The sequence below is a fragment of the Mauremys mutica genome, chromosome 2 (assembly GCF_020497125.1).
Source record: "Mauremys mutica isolate MM-2020 ecotype Southern chromosome 2, ASM2049712v1, whole genome shotgun sequence".
Classification (NCBI taxonomy): domain Eukaryota; kingdom Metazoa; phylum Chordata; order Testudines; family Geoemydidae; genus Mauremys; species Mauremys mutica.
Genome location: NC_059073.1, coordinates 253,872,761 through 253,890,837, shown reverse-complemented (window position 1 = coordinate 253,890,837; position 18,077 = coordinate 253,872,761). Strand labels below are relative to the sequence as shown.

The window sequence follows — 18,077 nt, the reverse complement described above, 5'->3', positions numbered from 1 at the left end:
TATTTTGGATGTTTTTCTACGTTTTCATATATATTGTATTCTGTGTTTGTAATTGAAATCAAAGTGTATATTTTTGATTACCAATATTTGCACTGTAAAAATAAACAAAAGAAATAGTATTTTTCAGTTCACCTTGTATAAGTACTGTAATGTAATCTTTGTGAAAGTGAAGCTTACAAATGTAGATTTTTATTTTTTGTTACATAACTGCACTCAAAAAAACAAAACAATGTAAACTTTTGGAGCCTACAAGTCCACTCAGTCCTACTGCTTGTTCAGCCAAGCACTAAGACAAATACGTTTGTTTACATTTACAGGAGATAATGCTGCCCTCTTCTTATTTATAATGTCACTAAAAATGAGAACAGTCATTTGCATGGCTCTTTTGTAGCTGGCATTGCAAAGTTGGTACTTACGTGCCAAATATGCTAAATATTCATATGCCCTTTCATGCTTCAGCCACCGTTCCAGAGGATATGCTTCCATGCTGATGATGCTTGTTAAATAATGCATTAATTACGTTTGACACAATTCTTCCCCAAGGAGTTCAATGTCCCCTGCTCTGTTTTACCCGCATTCTGCCATATGTTTCATGTTATAGCAGTATCGGATGATGACCCAGCACATGTTGTTCATTTTAAGAACATTTTCACTGGAGATTTGACAAAATGCAAAGAAGGTACCAATGTGAGGTTTCTAAAGATAGCTACAGCACTCCACTCAACCTTTAAGAATCTGAAGTGCCTTCCAAAATCTGAGAGGGACAAGGTGTGGAGCATGCTTTCAGAAGTCTTAAAAGAGCAACACTCCGATGCGGAAACTACAGAACCTGAACCACCAAAGAAGAAAATCAACCTTCTGCTGGTGGCATCTGACTCGGATAATGAAAATGAACATGCATCTGTCTGCACTACTTCGGATTGTTATCGAGCAGAACCTGTCCGTCATCAGCATGGACACATCCTCTGGAATGGTGGGTGGTTGAAGCATCAAGGGACATATGAATCTTTAGCGCATCTGGCACGTACATATCTTGCAACTCCAGCTACAACAGTGCCATGAGAATGCCTGTTCTCACTTTCAGGTGACATTGTAAACAGGAAGCGGGCAACATTATCTCCTGCAAATGTAAACAAACTTATTTGTCTTAGCGCTTGGCTGAACAAGAAGTAGGACTTGCAGGCTCTAAAAGTTTACATTGTTTTAGTTTGAATGCAGGGTTTTTTGTACGTAATTCTACATTTGTAAGTTCAACTTTCACAATAAAGAGATTGCACTACAGTATTTGTATTAGGTGAATTGAAAAATACTATTTCTTTTTTTATAGTGCAAATGCTTGTAATCAAAAATAAATATGAAGTGAACACTGTACACTTTGTATTTTGTGTTGTACTTGAAATCAATATATTTGAAAACATAGAAAACATCCAAAATATTTAAATAAATGGTATTCAATTATTGTTTAACAGTGCGATTAATCACAATTATTTTTTTAATTGTTTGACAGCCCTAGTAAATTTTATGCATCTATGAACAAAGAATGTAGGCCATGCTTACCTCATGGGGTCTCTATCTTGGGAGGCCGTTAATCTGCAAAAGATTTGGGGGATATGGTAGATAATCAGCTGAATTCTCAGTATGATGCTGCGGCCAAAAAAGCTAATGCGATCGGATGCGTAAATGGGAGAATCTCGAGTAGGAGCAGAGATGTTATTCTACCTCTGCACTTGGCACTTATATGATTGCTGCTGGAATACGGTGTCCATTTCTGGTGTCTCCAATTTATCAACATCATTCTTGAATTGTGGAGTGTTCAAAGGAGCCATGAGAATGATTAAAGGATTAGAAATAGACTCAGAGCTCAATCTATTTAACTTAACAAAGAGAAGGTTAATGGGCAACTTGATTACAATTATAGGTATCTACATGGGTAATGAATATGTAATAATAGATTCTTCAGTCTAGCAAAGAAATATATAACATGATCCACTGGGCTTGGATTTTGAATCTAGACATAAATGGAAATAAGGTATACATTTTCAATTTAACAATGAGGATAATTAACCATTGGGATAATTTACCAGGGGTCATTGTGGATTCTTCCTTACTGACAACTTTTAAATCATAATTGGATTTTTTTTTTCCTTAAAAGATTTGTTCTGGGATTATTTTGGGCAAGTTCTATGTCCTGTGTTATACAAGAGGTCAGACTAGTTAATCACACTGGTCCCTTCTGGCCTTGGAATCTGAATCTATGAAAGCTTTAAGTGTAAGACTAGTGATGATTTACAATATTTTCTAGGTTACTTCTTGTTGTAATTTAGGTAAACGAGAACCATACATTTTATAACTTGACTTCCAGTTTGTATTTTATTTAAAAAAAAAATTGTGTTAGTTTTGCTTCTTTATACCAGATATCTATAAAATTAATATCCCATAATTGGCCATGGTCAGTAGACAGATACTGGGCTAGATGGACCTTTGGTCTGACCCGGTACGGCCATTCTTATGTTCTTATGTTCTCTTCTAGGTTCTCTGTGAAGACTCTGATTGATCGTTCCTGTTTTGAGACTATTGATGATTCTTCCCCTGAATTTAATAATTTTGCAGCCATTTTGGAACAGATTTTAAGTCATCGTCTGAAAGGTACATTAATAATTCTCTATATTCCAGTTATACCCTCTTTTTTAATAAAAAACAATGGAGTGTGCACTATGCTCAGTGAATATATGCTCAAAGTTTAAATGGAAACCAAGTGTTTGAGTTTTTTGCTGATGTAAAACCGAAGTATAGTTACACTTCTATCAATGTCAGATTGCCAGTAATCACATTATGTCACTTGCTCTAGAACCCATCTTCAAAGTGTCAGAAGATATGGCAGCTGCTACACGCAACCAGATCAGGAGAACTAAAACTAGAAGTCTTTCTGTGAAGTGTGTGGGCAAAAGGATTTTCAGTTTTTGAATGTTTGTGTCCATCAGTAGAATCCAAGTCTTGAGTGTCCTTGGCTAGTCTCATGCCTAATGAACATCCCAAAAGTTATCCTACAGAGCTGCAATTTCCATGTGGAAAATCCTGTTCTAAATAGATATTGAACAGTTCAAAGTTTCATTATTTGCCTTCCATGCAGTGTTCATGTGATTGGGCGTATAAACCCACACTGGGACAGGAGGGTTTCAGGAGCAGTTCTGGGCCCAGGAGATTCTGCTTCTCTCCACCTGCAGAGTCTTCTCTAGCTGGAGGAGAAGGTTTTAAAAGGGAGCCAGACAGCTCAAAAGGGGGGACAGACAGAATAGGAAAACAGATCTATCCTGAGAACTCCTGAGCGAGGGCACAAATAAGTCCTTATTGCAAGGGAAGGGCTAGTAAGCAGCAGGAGAAGCTTCAGGGTGGAGATTCAGGTGAGAGGGTAGCTGCAAACTTTCTCTTTTGGGCTCGGGGCTGAGTCCTGTGCCAGGAGCCTGAATATAGTCGGGGTCATCAGGGACTGTTGCTTGCATGAAACCCTGGATAGAGGGAGAGTGTGACAGATCCCAAGTGGGCTGCAGCCCAGGAACTTGGATCAGTGTGCAGCTGGGGCTAGTGTGCAAGAAATGAGGCTACTAGCTGAGCTGAAATGCGCTGAAAAGGGAAATACTTTGAGGTCTTGTGAGAAGAAAGTGGTAGGAAGTGGCCCAGGAAGGCGGCCCCAAAGTACTCCAGAATGTTTGTTGTTGTTGTTGCCTCTTGTAGGGCCTTGGGTTGGAATCTGGTGGAGACGGAGGGCCTGGGCTCTCCTACCAACCGCCCTTTCCAGGGAAGGGGCATAAACCTCTCTTCCCTTCTTCCCCCCCATCCCCCACCCATCCTTGGAGAAGAAGATAGAGATACTGTAAGCACTCCTGCAGTTGTTTATAACAAGGATGTATTGAATAAATGTAAAAGGACCTGTGGAAGTATTGAGTCTTCTTGCTACAGAAGAGACAAACCATATTTTTGCAGAAGGGAAATCACGATAAGTAAGTGTTTATGCTATCTGAAGGACAGTAGAATCTTTCTGTAGGTAAAGAAAGGGTCTCTGGTTCTCATAAAATGAATCATGACCATGAGTCAAGCTTAGGGTTGCCAGGCTTCTGGTTTTCGACCAGACCGCCCGGTCGCTCCTGGAAGTGGCTGGCATGTCTGATTTCTATGCACAGGGGTGGCCAATGAGGGCTCTGCGCATTCCCCTTGCCCTGAGTGCCAGCCCTGCAGCGGGGGCAGTTCCTGTGGGACAGGGCAGTGCTCAGAGCTGCCTTGCCACGCCTCCACCTAGGTGTCGCAGGGACATGCCGCAGGGACATACCGCCGCTTATGGGCTGCCTGAGGTAAGTGCTGTCCAGAGCCTGCATCCCCTCCCACACCCCAACACCCTGCCCCAACCCTGAGCCCCCTCCCAGAGCCCACACTCTGCATCCCCTCCTGCAGCCTAATCCCCTGTCCCAGCCCAGTGAAAGTGAGTGAGGGTGGGGGAGAACGAGCGACAGAGGGGAAGGGGTGTACTGAGCAGGGGTGGGGCCTTGGAGAAGGGGCAGGGTGGGGCCTTGGGGCAGGGCAAGGGTGTTTTGGTTTTGTGTGATTAGAAAGTTGGCAACCCTAGTCAAGCCTCTGTGCAATGGTGACTTCTTGAGACAAACTGCTTCCTAGTAGGAATTGGAACTACTAGTTTGTGCTATGTGCAGGTTAAGTTGTTCATGTTATCAAAGTGTAAACAGTGCTTTTCGATGAATATTATTAGAAAAAATGTTGGTCTGAGTCATGATATGCCTGAAAGTGCAATTCTACTCTGAAAAAGAACTTTAAAATGCCATTTTGGGTGTTTCTCAGTTCTTTCTAAATGATTTATAAACTGAGCATATTTGATATGTAAAACAACACTTTTACACCTTCCAACTCTGTGAGCACTGAACAGTTCTTGGTCATTCCCCAGAGGTGAGGAGGGTGGCCCTGTCTAGGGAGCCCCCTTCTACCTGCTGCTCTTTACAGTAAAGTGGTCATCGTGGGGTTAACTGCATTATGCAGAATATTAGGGGATGGAGCCATGCTCTCCCTTCCCTCCTTCCTGTGTTGTCAGTGAGAGTACCGCCTCTCATGCCCTCCCCCAAACACTTGGTTGTGATGCTGTTGAACAAAACAGCAAGTTCCCAGCCTGCAGTCCTGTGAGTGGCGGTGTTTTTGTTGCACTGAGCAGTCCCGTTACAAACCCTCCAGTACAGCAGTTCTTGCTTTGTCTGTTTCTGGGTAGAGTAGTTGGAGTCTCTGGCTGGCTTGTCTCTGAAGTTTTCCCAGAAGCCCACGTCATGGTGGTGAAATAACATTTTCAATTACTTGAATTTACTTAATATTTTGAAATATTTTATTGGTGACTGCAACTTCAAAATTTGTGTTCTTGTTCAGTAATGGTTTTCTACTAGTTCTTTTAACATTGTGAACTGTATAAGAATTGGATTTCTAGGTGTTCAAGATACAGTGATAGAAATTCTACATGTATACAGCACATCCAGGTGAAATGATAATACTCTGAACCAATGAATTTCGTATTCCGTCTAATTAGTAAGTGTACTAAGTTAATAATAGGATGCTTATTCACCTTTTCCTGTGAGGTTATCTTGCTGTCACTGTGCATCAGTCAGTCGTGACTTTTATAATTGGGTGGCTCTGCGCTAAAAATGAAGATGTCTATTCTAGTGATGAAGAATGTTTAATTACACTTTTAGTTTTGAAGGTATCATTTTTATTCTGATTTGAAGTAAGAGGGAAATTAGCAGTTGTCTTATAAGTGGGCAGGTTCATGCTTCCACCAGTTTGTTTTCTTAAGCACATCAAGATAACTACTCCCAGAGGACTCTTGGTGGTTCTATGGAAAATGAAGGCACAGCTCTCTTTTTTGCTCCTGAGCCATTGTGCACAATCTGGCTCCACCTGGCCCTCTATACCACCCATCTACTCCCATACCTCCTAAATGCCATCAGACACAACTAATGCTGTTTGCGAGCTCCAGTTAACTGTATTAAACACCCTTGTGTGTTGTCCGTTCTTTTGCTAGTAATCAGTGGTCCTGATAATGACGTGTGCCTCTGGAAATGTAAAGGGATAAGATTGAAGTGACTGTGCTCTAAGAGACACACTTGGCAGAGACTGAGGTGCTCAGCTTTGGAGGCTAGATTGGGGTTGTAGACTGTTGCTGTTATAACTCCAATGCAAGGATTGTGGTGATCCTGTTGCATAAAAAACTCAGTATAAGGATTGTGGATACTTGTCTCAGCTACCATCCTTAGCTGACCTATCAACAATTGTTTTTGCTAGTATCTTTACCCATACTTGTGTTGATCCTGATTTGTTTTCATGTCATTCAGGTCAGCCAAAAAGACATGGGGCATTGCTCTCCTCTTATCACTGGTGACTTCAGTGGAGTACTTGATCCCGTTTTGGATAAATTGGTGCCTTCCACACATAGAAATTCCAATCAGAAGTCTTCATTATACTTGAATTTTCTACAGTACACTCTACCTACTCTCATCTAGATTACTTTTTAGTAGGCCATGATTTAATTGAAAATGTAATGGATTGTCATATTGGAACAATTGCTGTGTCAGATCATGTGCCTGTACGGATATGTTTTTGGCTCTTGTTGAGAAACCCCATCTGTTCATATTTGGCAATTTAATATATCCTTACTCTCTGATCCTGATTTCATAGCATATAAATGATAGGAGATTGAAAGTTTATATGAGACCAGAGCTCCAACAGCCCCCTCTTCAGCAGTTTTGTGGAAGACCACCAGAACGTTTATTTGTGGGAGTATTATTGCATATGTATCTTTTTAAAAAAGAAATGGTAAAGTGCTAAATTAGCCTCCGTAGCAGTGAACCAGCAGTTATGGAAAACTCATAACCTTTAGCCTTTAGGGCAAATTTAATATTAGTCATAATGAATATGCTTCCCAGAATACTGTGTATCTTGAGTTCTCCTAGATACTATTCCTCCATTTTATTTTAGGAAAATTTAATGCAATTTTTAAAATATTTCTTTAGGGGTGCATAGGAGGCCAAATTGCAAGTGCCAATAACATCTAAAGGTTTCTATTTCCCCAATCTGCAGCATTATCATATCACCTCTATTTTTAGCAATGCAGCCCTATGGCTCTAGAACATAACATAAGAGATCCCTCCGTAACTGTTACTGGAACAGGAGTTGGTCCATCCTCTGCTGCTGGCAGGAATACTGGCATCAGCCCATTACCATTTTGATTATAAAATATCCCCCATATGATATTGGCTACTAATCAAAGCATGGGCTAGTTTGTCTCAAACATTTAAATTCCATCCTTTCGCACAGATTGATGCTGTCCTTAGAGGCAACCATGATTGAAAATCAATATGAAACCAATAATGTGAAGAGAGTGAATGGAGAGTGGGATGATTTGGTGGTCTTGGCTGATCTCAGGGGATGAGTGTCTGCCATTCCAACAAAAATACAACCTACAACCCAGTTCCTTCTTACCACTGCATGGCTTGAGTCAGAATCATGTCCTCCTTCACTTGGTTGTATAACCTGCAAAGAAAGAAAATATTTGTAAATAGTTACCTATTTTAGCTTAGTAGTTAATTATGGTTAGCATAAAATATTTATTTTCCCCCGGTTGGGGAACCACTCCCCAGCTCTGGGACTATGCCCAGAGTCCTAGGATTCAAGAATTGTATCTCCTGCCCTTGCTGCTTCTCCATCAGTGATGAACATCAGTGGTGGCTGGACAGTCTGGGTGATGGTGCATATCTCTATGAAGTGCAATATCTATTGCTCCTTCCCACCCTGAACTCAAGAGAACTTCACACTCCACCCTCACCGTACATTGGCATCAACTGACCAGCAGTGCCCCTCCAAGCATGTGCCTTGGAGAGAGGCCTTCAAAATCTAAGCCCAGGGACCCTTCTTCTAGGGCTCCCTATGAGAGTAGAGGGCACTCTAGTTGACCTCCTGGGAAGGAAGGTCTGCTCTGTGGGCTTGCAATTCCATATTGCTGACTGCTAAGCTTTGTTAGTGAAATAAGACTAACTATTCCAGGTTTGTGGATTTCAGAGAGAAACTTCCCATGGAGGACAGGGCCCAGTTGCAGTCTGTTTTAGAAGAGGGAAGTTAGTAGCAAAAATAGCCCTCCAGGCTGCAGTGGATCCAGGGACACAGCTTCCAGAAATTGGGTCTCTGGTCTGGTCATAAAGAAGGGACTCCTGGCTGCAGTCATCTGAGATTCCTAGGGAGGTCCAAAACACCATCAAGAAACCTCCTCTTTAAGGAGGAAATGGATGAGTCCCTCTATTCACTAAAGTACTCGAGATTGACTCTGTGTTCCCTGGGAATTTACATTCCAGCCCCCAGGAGGAAACACTAGCGGCAGCCCTATAGACCAAGGCCACCCTCCTCGTGCACACTGTTACCAGCAGCCAACTGAGCCTGTGTGCAAATGCTAGAGGATTCAGAGGCCTCACTTCTCAGCCTTCTCTACTGCCACAGCCTGCCCCCCCCCCCTCAACTGCTGGTCAACAGCCATTTTTGATCTATTGGTTGAGACCTGTGTACCACTACTGATGCCACCTACCTCTCTCCTTGTGACATTTGGGAGGCATCTTACACTCTGCCCACAACTGGAACACAATCACTATGGACAGTTGATAATCTTCAGAATTCAATCAGGGATACTCCATAGAGTTTCTCACATTTCCACCTCAAAGCCTCTCTCGGTCCCTCCTTTGGGAACTACTCTCACAATGTGATTGTTCAACAGGAGACGGAATCCCTTTTATGCGAATAATTGTCCCACCTCATTACGATGGGAGGGGGTTCTATTCCCCGTATTTCCAAATTCCTCCCAAAAAGATAATGGATGGAGACCCATCCTGGACCTTCAGCAACTGAACATCTTATTCAAAAGCTGAAATTCTGGATGATTACATTGGCATCAATAATCTCTTCTTCAGGAAGGTTCATGGTTCTTGAAATGAAGGGCACATTTCCGCATGGACATTCACCCATCACACAGGAAGTTCCTGCATTTTATGATTGGCCACAAACACTTCCAATTTTGGTCCTCCTCTTTGGGCTTGCTACAGATTGACAAAGGTTTTCTCTGTGGTAGCAGCCCGGGTAAGGTATCAGGGGTATATACTGTTTCTATACCTAGACAAGTTGCTCCTGGAAGGCCAAATCTTGTTAGGTCGTCAAGTCAACAACAGGGTCTCATGCAACTTTTAGCAGCCGTAGGCATTTGCATAATGAAGAAAAGTCCATTTTGTTACCAACAAGGACCGTAAACTTTGTAGGGGTGGTTGTACTCTGTTTCTGCAAGAGCGTTCCTCACTGCAGATAGTTTTCATACAGCGAGCAACCTGATTTCATGCATTACCCGCAGACTATGAATCACAGAACACAGGTGTATTTCAGTGTTAAGCCACATGGCTGCATGCAGCCTTTTGTAACACTATTTGCCAGACTCCACTTGTGGTGTCTACAAGCTTGGCTTTATTCCATCTATTGACTGAGCAAGGACCACATGAACACCTAGGTGACAGTTCCCACCAGAGTTAACACTCTCATTTTGTGGTCATGCCTAGAAAAGGTCATGGTGTGGGTTCCCTTCAGTTCTTCCACACCCAGGGCGACCATCATGACAGATGCCTCCTTCCTGAGTAGAAGTACTCACCCGAACAACTACACTGCTCAGACTACCAGACCCCACAAGTACACCTACTAGCGATTTAGTGCTTTCCTCCCTCTGGTGGAAAGGCATTCCATCTTCACTCATCCAGCTACAGTATGATTTCATGAAAGGTCTGATCAGGACCTTCCCACCAGTATTCAAACCTACACCTCAATGGGACCTTCACAGTGTGCTGTTGACACTCACAAGTCTGCATTTTGAGCCATGGCACATTTGCCATTAACCACCTGCCTATGAAGGTAGCGTTCCGAGTGGCTGTCACTTTGGCCAGGAGGGTAAGTATGCTCAGAGCCATCATGGTGGATCCTCATTCTGTGTTTCCAAAAAAAAAAAGATTTTTCCCAGACTGCACCCTAAATTTCTCCCCAACATTGTTTCAGTTCCATATCAATCATATGTTACTTTGTTTTTCTCCCCCCCCCGCCCCCCCAAACCCAGGCTTCCTCTGAAGCCAAGTGACTTCACTCCCTTGATGTTTGGTGTGCTCTGGCTTTCTACCTGCAAAGAACCTAATCCATTAGGAAATCGTTATAGCAGAAAGATCACATGGGCAAGCCATACTCTCCCAAAGGATTTCTAAGTGTGGGTTCAGGATGTATGTTACAGTGCTACAAGATAGCAAAACTTCCTCCCTCTGGGGGTGTCACAGCTTATTCCACGTGAGCACAAGCTGCCTCTGCAGCATCCCTATCTGATGTCCTCCTGCAGGACATCTGCCAAGTGGCCATCTGGCATCCTATCCACATGTTTGCGAGAGACACTACTCTTATTCATGCCTTGGCTGCGATGCAGTAGTGGGATCAGCCGTATTGTAAGCATCTCTGCTACTGGCTTCTTTGCACCTGCCTCCAGTCTGAACACTGCTTGCCAGTCAGCCACATGTGAATACACATAAGGTCCAGCACTTGAAGTGGAGTTTGCTTACTGTAACCAGAGGTTCTTCGAGATGTGTGGTCCTGCTCTGTATTCCATGACCTGCCCTCCATCCTCTCTGCTGTGGATCCTGTTGGATTTGTGATAAGAAGATGAACTGGAGAGGCATCGACCCTTCAGGGAGTGACCCTGTGGGTGCTCCACTTTAGGTGTCTTGGCACCCTGCACTTCTAATCAGAGAGTTCTAGTAGCAGTGACCTGGTTGACCGCGCACGCACGGCAGCCACCTCACGTTGCTCCGAGCAGTTACCCTGTGTGCACAGCCCCAGTTCCTTCTCTACTGCCTTAGGCTTCAGTCAGAACGACAGCAGTGCTTCACAGCTTTTGCTATTTCTATTATTTCAGTTCTTTCCCAGCTAGTACCCTCTTTCTTAATTTCTCCTTTTAATTTTTATTTTACCATTTTAAAAAAAAACAAAAAAAACCCTTTTCGTTTTCTAGTCCTTCCCTTTACCCACCTGAGGCAGGGGAACTCCCAATGACAGAAAATGAATACAAACAGGATTTTTCCCATTCTTCCTTTCAATATAGCCTCTCAGAGATGCCTGGTTCGTCAGGCTTCAAACATTGTCTCACTTGCAGGATGTCTATACCAGTCTCTGATGGCTATGCGCAGCATGTCCATTGCCTGGGTGGGGGAGTGTAATAAGTCCTCTGCCTGCCCCTCCTTCTGGGGCCCACTGGCTGCCCCAATAAAATTCAGAGAGGCTTCTCCTTCTGCAGCACCTGTGGCTTTATTTACACCAGGTTCTCCCACCACCAGTGATACACAGAGCAGGCCTTACAGTCTCCTCTTCCTCACAGTGTCTGCCCTCAGCCTGGAGACTGACCTTCCCCTGGCTATTCCCCTGTCTTCTGGCTGCCAGCCTTTATAGCCCTTGAACCCTCAGGCCCACAGGTGCAGCCAGTTCTAAAGGCCAGGCACCAGACTTCTCTCCAGCCCCAATCTATTTCTCCTGATTGGGGCTGGCTGAACAGGGGCTAATTAGGTGCCTTTGCTACACACCTCCCCCCACTCTCACCACTCTCGTGCACCTGCTAGAGTAGGAAGTAATTAGGTGCCGTTGAACCCATACCAGCTCAGAGAGGCAGAGGGTTTTATTCACATTACTTTTCCACCCAGAAGAAAACAGGTGGATGGAGTCCCATTCTCAACTTGCACCCTTGAGCTGGTGCCAGGCCTGGTCTTCCTCGGCCTCGCTTTTCTCGGCGGGGATTCTACTCTGGGGCTGGGCCCCCTGCCCAGCCGAGAGATCCCCAGGCACAACCCCATGGGGCTTTGGCACCCCCCCCAAAAGGTGCATTGGGTAGGGCACCCCACAGGTCCACACTCACCTAGAGGTCCTCACACCAGTCAGACGGTTGGGCCAGCTGCTCCAGAGACTCCCCTTCCTTTTCTAGTGGGGGTGACGGCTCAGAGCCCACTGCCCCGAGTCGGCCCCTTGTCTCTGATCCAGGCCCTCTGTCCCTTTAATGTTGGGCCTCCCCCTGTTGGGTTTCTTCCACCCTTCCCGAGGTTCCCTCCCCCGGGTGGTCCTGCCCGAGAAGCTCCCTTTGCTCCTCGATTACTCCCTCAGGCTCTCTATTTTGGCTTGGTTTTCTAGGCTGCTCGGCTTTTCCCCCTGGAGGTTGTGGGGCCTTCCCTTGCTCTGGGTCCACCTCCACCAGGGTCTTGCCCTCTCTTTCCAGGGTTCTCTTTCCCCCTTTCTTCGATGATCCCTTCTCCGTGGTCTCTCTCTCTCTTCCCTTGTGGGGAGGGTGCCAATCCAACCCCAGGACCATGGGGTAAGCCAGCCCCTGTATTACCCCCCACCCACTTCTGGGTAAACCGCTCTTGCACTTCAAGGGGTACCTGGGCCACGGGACAATATTTCCTATCTCCGTGGATTCATTCTACTAATATCCTTTCCCCAGGGATAAACCAATGCGGCTTCACTAGTCGCCGCTGTGTAAGGGAGCGAGCAGAGACTGTGTCCACTAGACCCTGCTGAGGCCTTTTTCCAATCCGCACTGGGATAGTGGCCAACCTGCACCTCTTTTTCCACCCCCCAATCTTAGTCCATCCACAAAATTCAGCTGCCCACATTCCATCACCAAGCAGTCTCGACTTTTATGTCCCAGCTGTCTACACCGCCAGCATACGAGCTGCCCCAGGCGGTTAGGGGTCCCCTTGGGCTCCTCCCGTCACCTGTCTACTGGCTTCACCCCAACATGCTCATGGGGTTTCCTGCCTCCCTCTGTGTCCCGCGGGGCTCGATGCTCCCTCGGTGGGAAGTCGGCCTCTGCATACTCCTCCGTTCTTTGCACGGCAGCTTCTACGGTGGCTGGCTCATGTCGCTGCACCCAAACCCGCATGCTATCGGGAAGGCACTGGATAAACTGTTCAAGGATCACTTGATCCATTATCTGTCCCATGGTGTGGGCATTGGACCTCAACCACCGTGTTGCCCAGTCTGTTAATTTTTGAGCAAAGGCCTGGGGTCGCACGCCTTCCGCCCACCGGGCTGCTCGAAACTTTTGCCGATACTTCTCGGCCGAAAGCCTGAGGCGGTCCAAAAGCTCTGCCTTCACTGCATCATCATCCCTGGCTTGGGCGTCCATCAGGGCCATATAAGCAGCCTGTGCCTCCCCAGCGAGATAGGGGGCCAGCCGCAGGGCCCAGGTTGTCGGGTCCCACCCCACGCCCAGGGCCTCCCGCTCGAAGGTACCCAAAAAGGCATCGGGGGTCATTGGCTGGGGCCATCTTACAGAGGCTGAGGCCTGGGGCCCAGGTGCCATCTCCCCCGACAGGACTCACCAGCTTTTGCAGGAGCTGCTCCTGCACTGTTGACTGCTCCTTGATGAAGTCCTGTAGGGCCTTCTGCTGCTCTGCCTGCCAAGCGAGTAGGGCCTGCCTCTCCACCTGGTCAGACTGCTGGAAGGTAGGACTGCCTTCTGCATTTCAGTCTGTTGCTCAGTGAGCCACTGCAGCTCCAACATTGCAGAAGGTTCCCTCATTGCCAGAACGGCCTTGCAGACTTCTCTTGATTCTGCTGACACGGTGGTATGATCCATTGCTACGTCCATAGTCATGCGTAGGGCTTCCTGGCTCCATCTTTCCAGGTTTTCCATGGAATTTCAAGCAACCATAGAGGACCTACCTTTTGAAGGCCAAAAATTTGTTTTCAGAGCACGGACGTCTCCTGGCACACCTTGAAGGACTCCCGGGCAACATTAAAGACACTGAAATCTATGTCCCTCAAACAAAAAACAGGGCAGATTCTATAATCAACAATTCTGGACTGCCCCATAAATCCAACCTCAAAGAGACTACAACCAGCACCGCAAACGGAGGCAGACGAGACGCCGATAAACACAAGATCAGTCATCTGTCTCAACCATCCACTTTGAGGCAAACGTTCTGAAGTGTTGGTCAAGGACACGAGAGCCCACATTCTCCAATCCCAGAGTTCTATCCAATCTCCAGTCCATTTGGGACCTGTCTGTCACCATTCTACCTAGTCTGGAAAACCATCCCCATGGACAAATGGGTTCTGGAAATTATCCAGAAGGGCTTTATCTGTATTCCACCTACCCACTCCCCTTCCCCATCCCTCTTCAGGGACCACTCTCGTGCACCTGCTAGAGTAGGAAGTAAACCATCTCCTACAATTAGGTGCCGTTGAACCCATACCAGCTCAACAGAGAAGCAGAGGGTTTTATTCACATTACTTTTCCACCTAGAAGAAAACAGGTGGATGGAGTCCCATTCTCAACTTGCAAAAACTAAACAAGTTCATGAGAACACAACATTTCAAAATGGTGACTCTAGCAACTATAATTCCGGCACTGGAGAAAGGAGATTAGCTCTCTGCCCTCGACCTACAGGACGCTTACTTTCATGTTACCATTCACCCAGCACACAGGATGGTTCCTGCGATTCACTCTAGGGAACCTGCATTACCAGTACAGAGTGCTCCCCTTCGGCCTGTTCACCACCCCAAGGGTGTTTTTCTGAAGTTCTTGCCATTGCAGCAGCACACCTTTGCAATCAAGGTGTGATCCTCTTTCCCTATTTAGACGACTGCCTTCTAAAAGCACCAATACACCAGGCAGAAATTGACGCCACTCACACCACTATAACCCTGTTTACGAATCTAGGGTTACTAATCAACCTTCAGAAGTCCACTCTGACACCTACCCAATAGCTGGACTTTATAGGGGCACATTGCGACTGCCTCAAAGCAACCACTCGACTACCCCCAACAACTCTTTCTTACCTTAAGAAATCTAATTACAACAGTAAAAGACAGCCCATAAACATTCACCAGAATGTGCCTACAACTCCTGGGGCACAGGGTGGCAACAATGTTTGTCGTGAAACCTGCCAGGCTCCACATGAGATGTCTACAGGCTTGGCTCCGCACTGTCTATATTCCACACATGCACTCGCTCAACAGACGTCTTACAATGCCCCTCAAGGTAAAAGACTCGCTCACATGGTGGACACCACATATGAACGTTTACTCAGGTGTCCCCTTCCAACAAAAATCTCCAACTGTAACAGTCACAGCAGACTCCTCTCTGGTGGGATGGGGGGGGCACATTTGTGTGACAGTACCATCCAAGGTCACTGGTCCCCAGAGGAGTCCAATCTCCACATAAATCTACTGGAGCTAGGGCAGTCCGAAATGCTTGCTAGCACTTTCTCTCTCTGATCCACAACTGGACTGTCCAGGTTCTCAGCTTGGCGATTGTTTTATGTAATTTGCCAAGGAGGGGCTTGATCTTATCCCCTCTGTGCAGAAGTAGGCATCATAGCATCCTACCTGCCCGGATGCCAGAATGCAACAGCAGACCAATTAAGCAGGAACTTTTCACAAACTCACAAGTGGAAAATGGATCCTGGAATAATAAAAACTATATTCAGACAATGGGGATTTCCTTTGCACTGGCCCACAATGCCAAGTGCCCACAATACTTCTCCTGGGTCAGACTGGGGCACGACTCTCTGGGAGATGCCTTCCTTGTGAAATGGGAGCCCCCACTGCTGTATGCCTTTCCCCCAATCCCTCTATTGATCCATGTCCTTCACAAGATCAAGCAAGACAAATCTGGGGTCATTTTCATTGCATCAACATGGCCCAGACAACTGATTTCCATACCTGAAGCAGATGGCTGAGACACCACCACAAACCCTTCCCCTTGTGCCTCATCTGCTGATACAGGATGTCTGATGCCTCCGTCACCCCAACATTTCAGTACTCCATCTCAAGGCCTGGCTAATCCATGGATGACAGGACTTGTGATAGACTGTTCTAAGGAAGTACAAGGTATAGTACTGAACAGTTGGCGGCTGACCACACAAGTGACATACATGCACAAGTGGAAATGATTCTGTACTTGATGCCAGGACAAGCAGATTTTTTCCACAGTCGGCCTGTAATCCTCGACTAAGTATTGACATGAACAAAATCAGGCCTATCTACTAGCTCACTCAGAGTGCATCTAGTAGCCATCACCTCCTCTCACTCTAAGGTGGATGGAGTAACCATCATCACTCACCTGCTGACTAAATACTTCCTTAAGGACATAGAGAACACCTATCCCACATTACGGGACCCAACCCCAATGTGGGATCTCAATCTTGTTCTCTGTCCTCATGAGCAAACCCTTTGAACCACTAGCGACCTGCTCATTGTTGCACCTATCCATGAAGGTCGCCTTCCTAGTAGTTATCATATCAACAAGAAGGGTGGGAGAGCTGGGTGCCTTAATAGCACACCCACCGTATTCCTCAAAGACTAAGTAATTCTACGACCACATCCTAAGTTTATACCCAAGGTCGCCTCCCCCTTCCATCTCAACTAGCCCATTTACTTACCTGTATTTTTCCTCAAACTGCATGCTGATAATGGGGAAGCCTCCCTTCACATACTGGCCATCCACAGAGCGCTAGCATTCTATATAGAAGGAACAAAAACATTTAGAAAATCATCCAGACTGCTTTTGACCCTTGGAACGTTCTCTTGTGGATACAAATCATCTCCAAGCTGAGACTTTCTAAGTGGGTATCTACATGTATCCAATTATGTTACAATCTGCAAGCTCCGTCTGGACTTTGCACACACTCCACCAGAGCACTATCCACATCTGTAGCCTTTCTCAATAATGTACCCATCATGGACTTTGTAAAGCAGCTACCTGGACATCAGTCCATACTTTTACCAAACACTATGCATTAGAACAACAATCAGCTGCAGATGCTCAGTTTGGACTGTCGGTGCTCTCCACTATACATAAATAAACTCCGAAGACTCACCCCTCCACTGAGGGGCACTGCTCTACAGTCACTAAAGTGGAACACCCACAGGGACACCGCTCAAACAAGAAGACAAGGTTACTCACCTTGAGCAGTAACTGAGGTTCTTTGAGATGTTTGTCCCTGTGGGTGCTCCACTACCCCCCTAGCCTTCCCTCTGCTTTGGAGTTTCACATCAGTCCTCTCGGGTTGAGAAGGAACTGGGGGACGGTTGGCTGCGCATGTGGGGGTAACCGCTTGGTGCGGCGCGGCCAACCAGGGCACTGCTACTACAAATCTCCGATTAGACGCACAGGGCGCTAAGACACCTAAAGTGGAGGACCCACAGGGACAACCATCTCTAATAACCTCAGTTATTGCACAAAGTGAGTAACCTTCTCTTACTAACTCTTATACCCTCAGTTGGAAGCATGAGGAGAGCTACTGCACATGTGCAGACCAACAGACGCTGCTTTGAACAATTTCTGGACTCGTGCACCGGGCACATATGCATACCAACATCTGGAATATGGGTAGGGACCACATGTCTCGAAGAACCTCCAGTTACAATAAGAAACCTCCACTTCTGTAGAGCAGTGCTTTTAACCAAATAGCTTTATTGCTTAGATGGAAGAACAGACTGGCTCCTTCTCAGGCTCAGGCTGGCCACGCCTGCACTAGGTCAACCAAGTTGCTGAGCCAAGATTTTATACCTGGAGGCAAAGAGCCACAGTAATACATCAGCAGCTCCCCATTAGTTCCCCCCCACCCCGCCCTGCTCTCAGCGCCTCCCACCCACTAGCAGCCCCGCTGATCTGCGCCTCCCTCTCCCTCCTCCCAATCAGCTGTTTCATGGCATGTAGGAGGCTCAGGGTAGGGGGGAGAAGGAGCGAGGGCACAGCAAACTCAGGGGAGGGGTGGAGTGAGGGCAGGGCCTCTGGCAGAGCCGGGGTTGAGCAGTAAGCACCCCCCGGCACATTAGAAAGTTGCCGCCTGTAGCTCCAGCCCCGGAGTTGGTGCCTATACAAGGAGCTGCATATTAACTTCTGAAGAGCCGCATGTGGCTCCGGAGCCACAGGTTGGCCACCCCCGACCTAGTGAGTAATATTTTGGAGAAGAAGGACCAAATTT

General features: G+C 46.3%; 1 protein-coding gene across 4 annotated transcripts in view; it reads left to right on the top strand.

Annotated features, from left to right (window-relative positions):
- Positions 1-18,077, top strand: part of RUNDC3B (RUN domain containing 3B) — a 159,160-nt gene that overhangs the window by 8,926 nt on the left and 132,157 nt on the right. For all 4 annotated transcript variants that reach the window (XM_045007000.1, XM_045006999.1, XM_045006998.1 and 1 more), the window contains exon 2: positions 2,531-2,646. In XM_045007000.1, the coding sequence (XP_044862935.1) occupies positions 2,531-2,646 (116 nt within the window). The remainder of the gene's footprint in view (positions 1-2,530; positions 2,647-18,077) is intronic.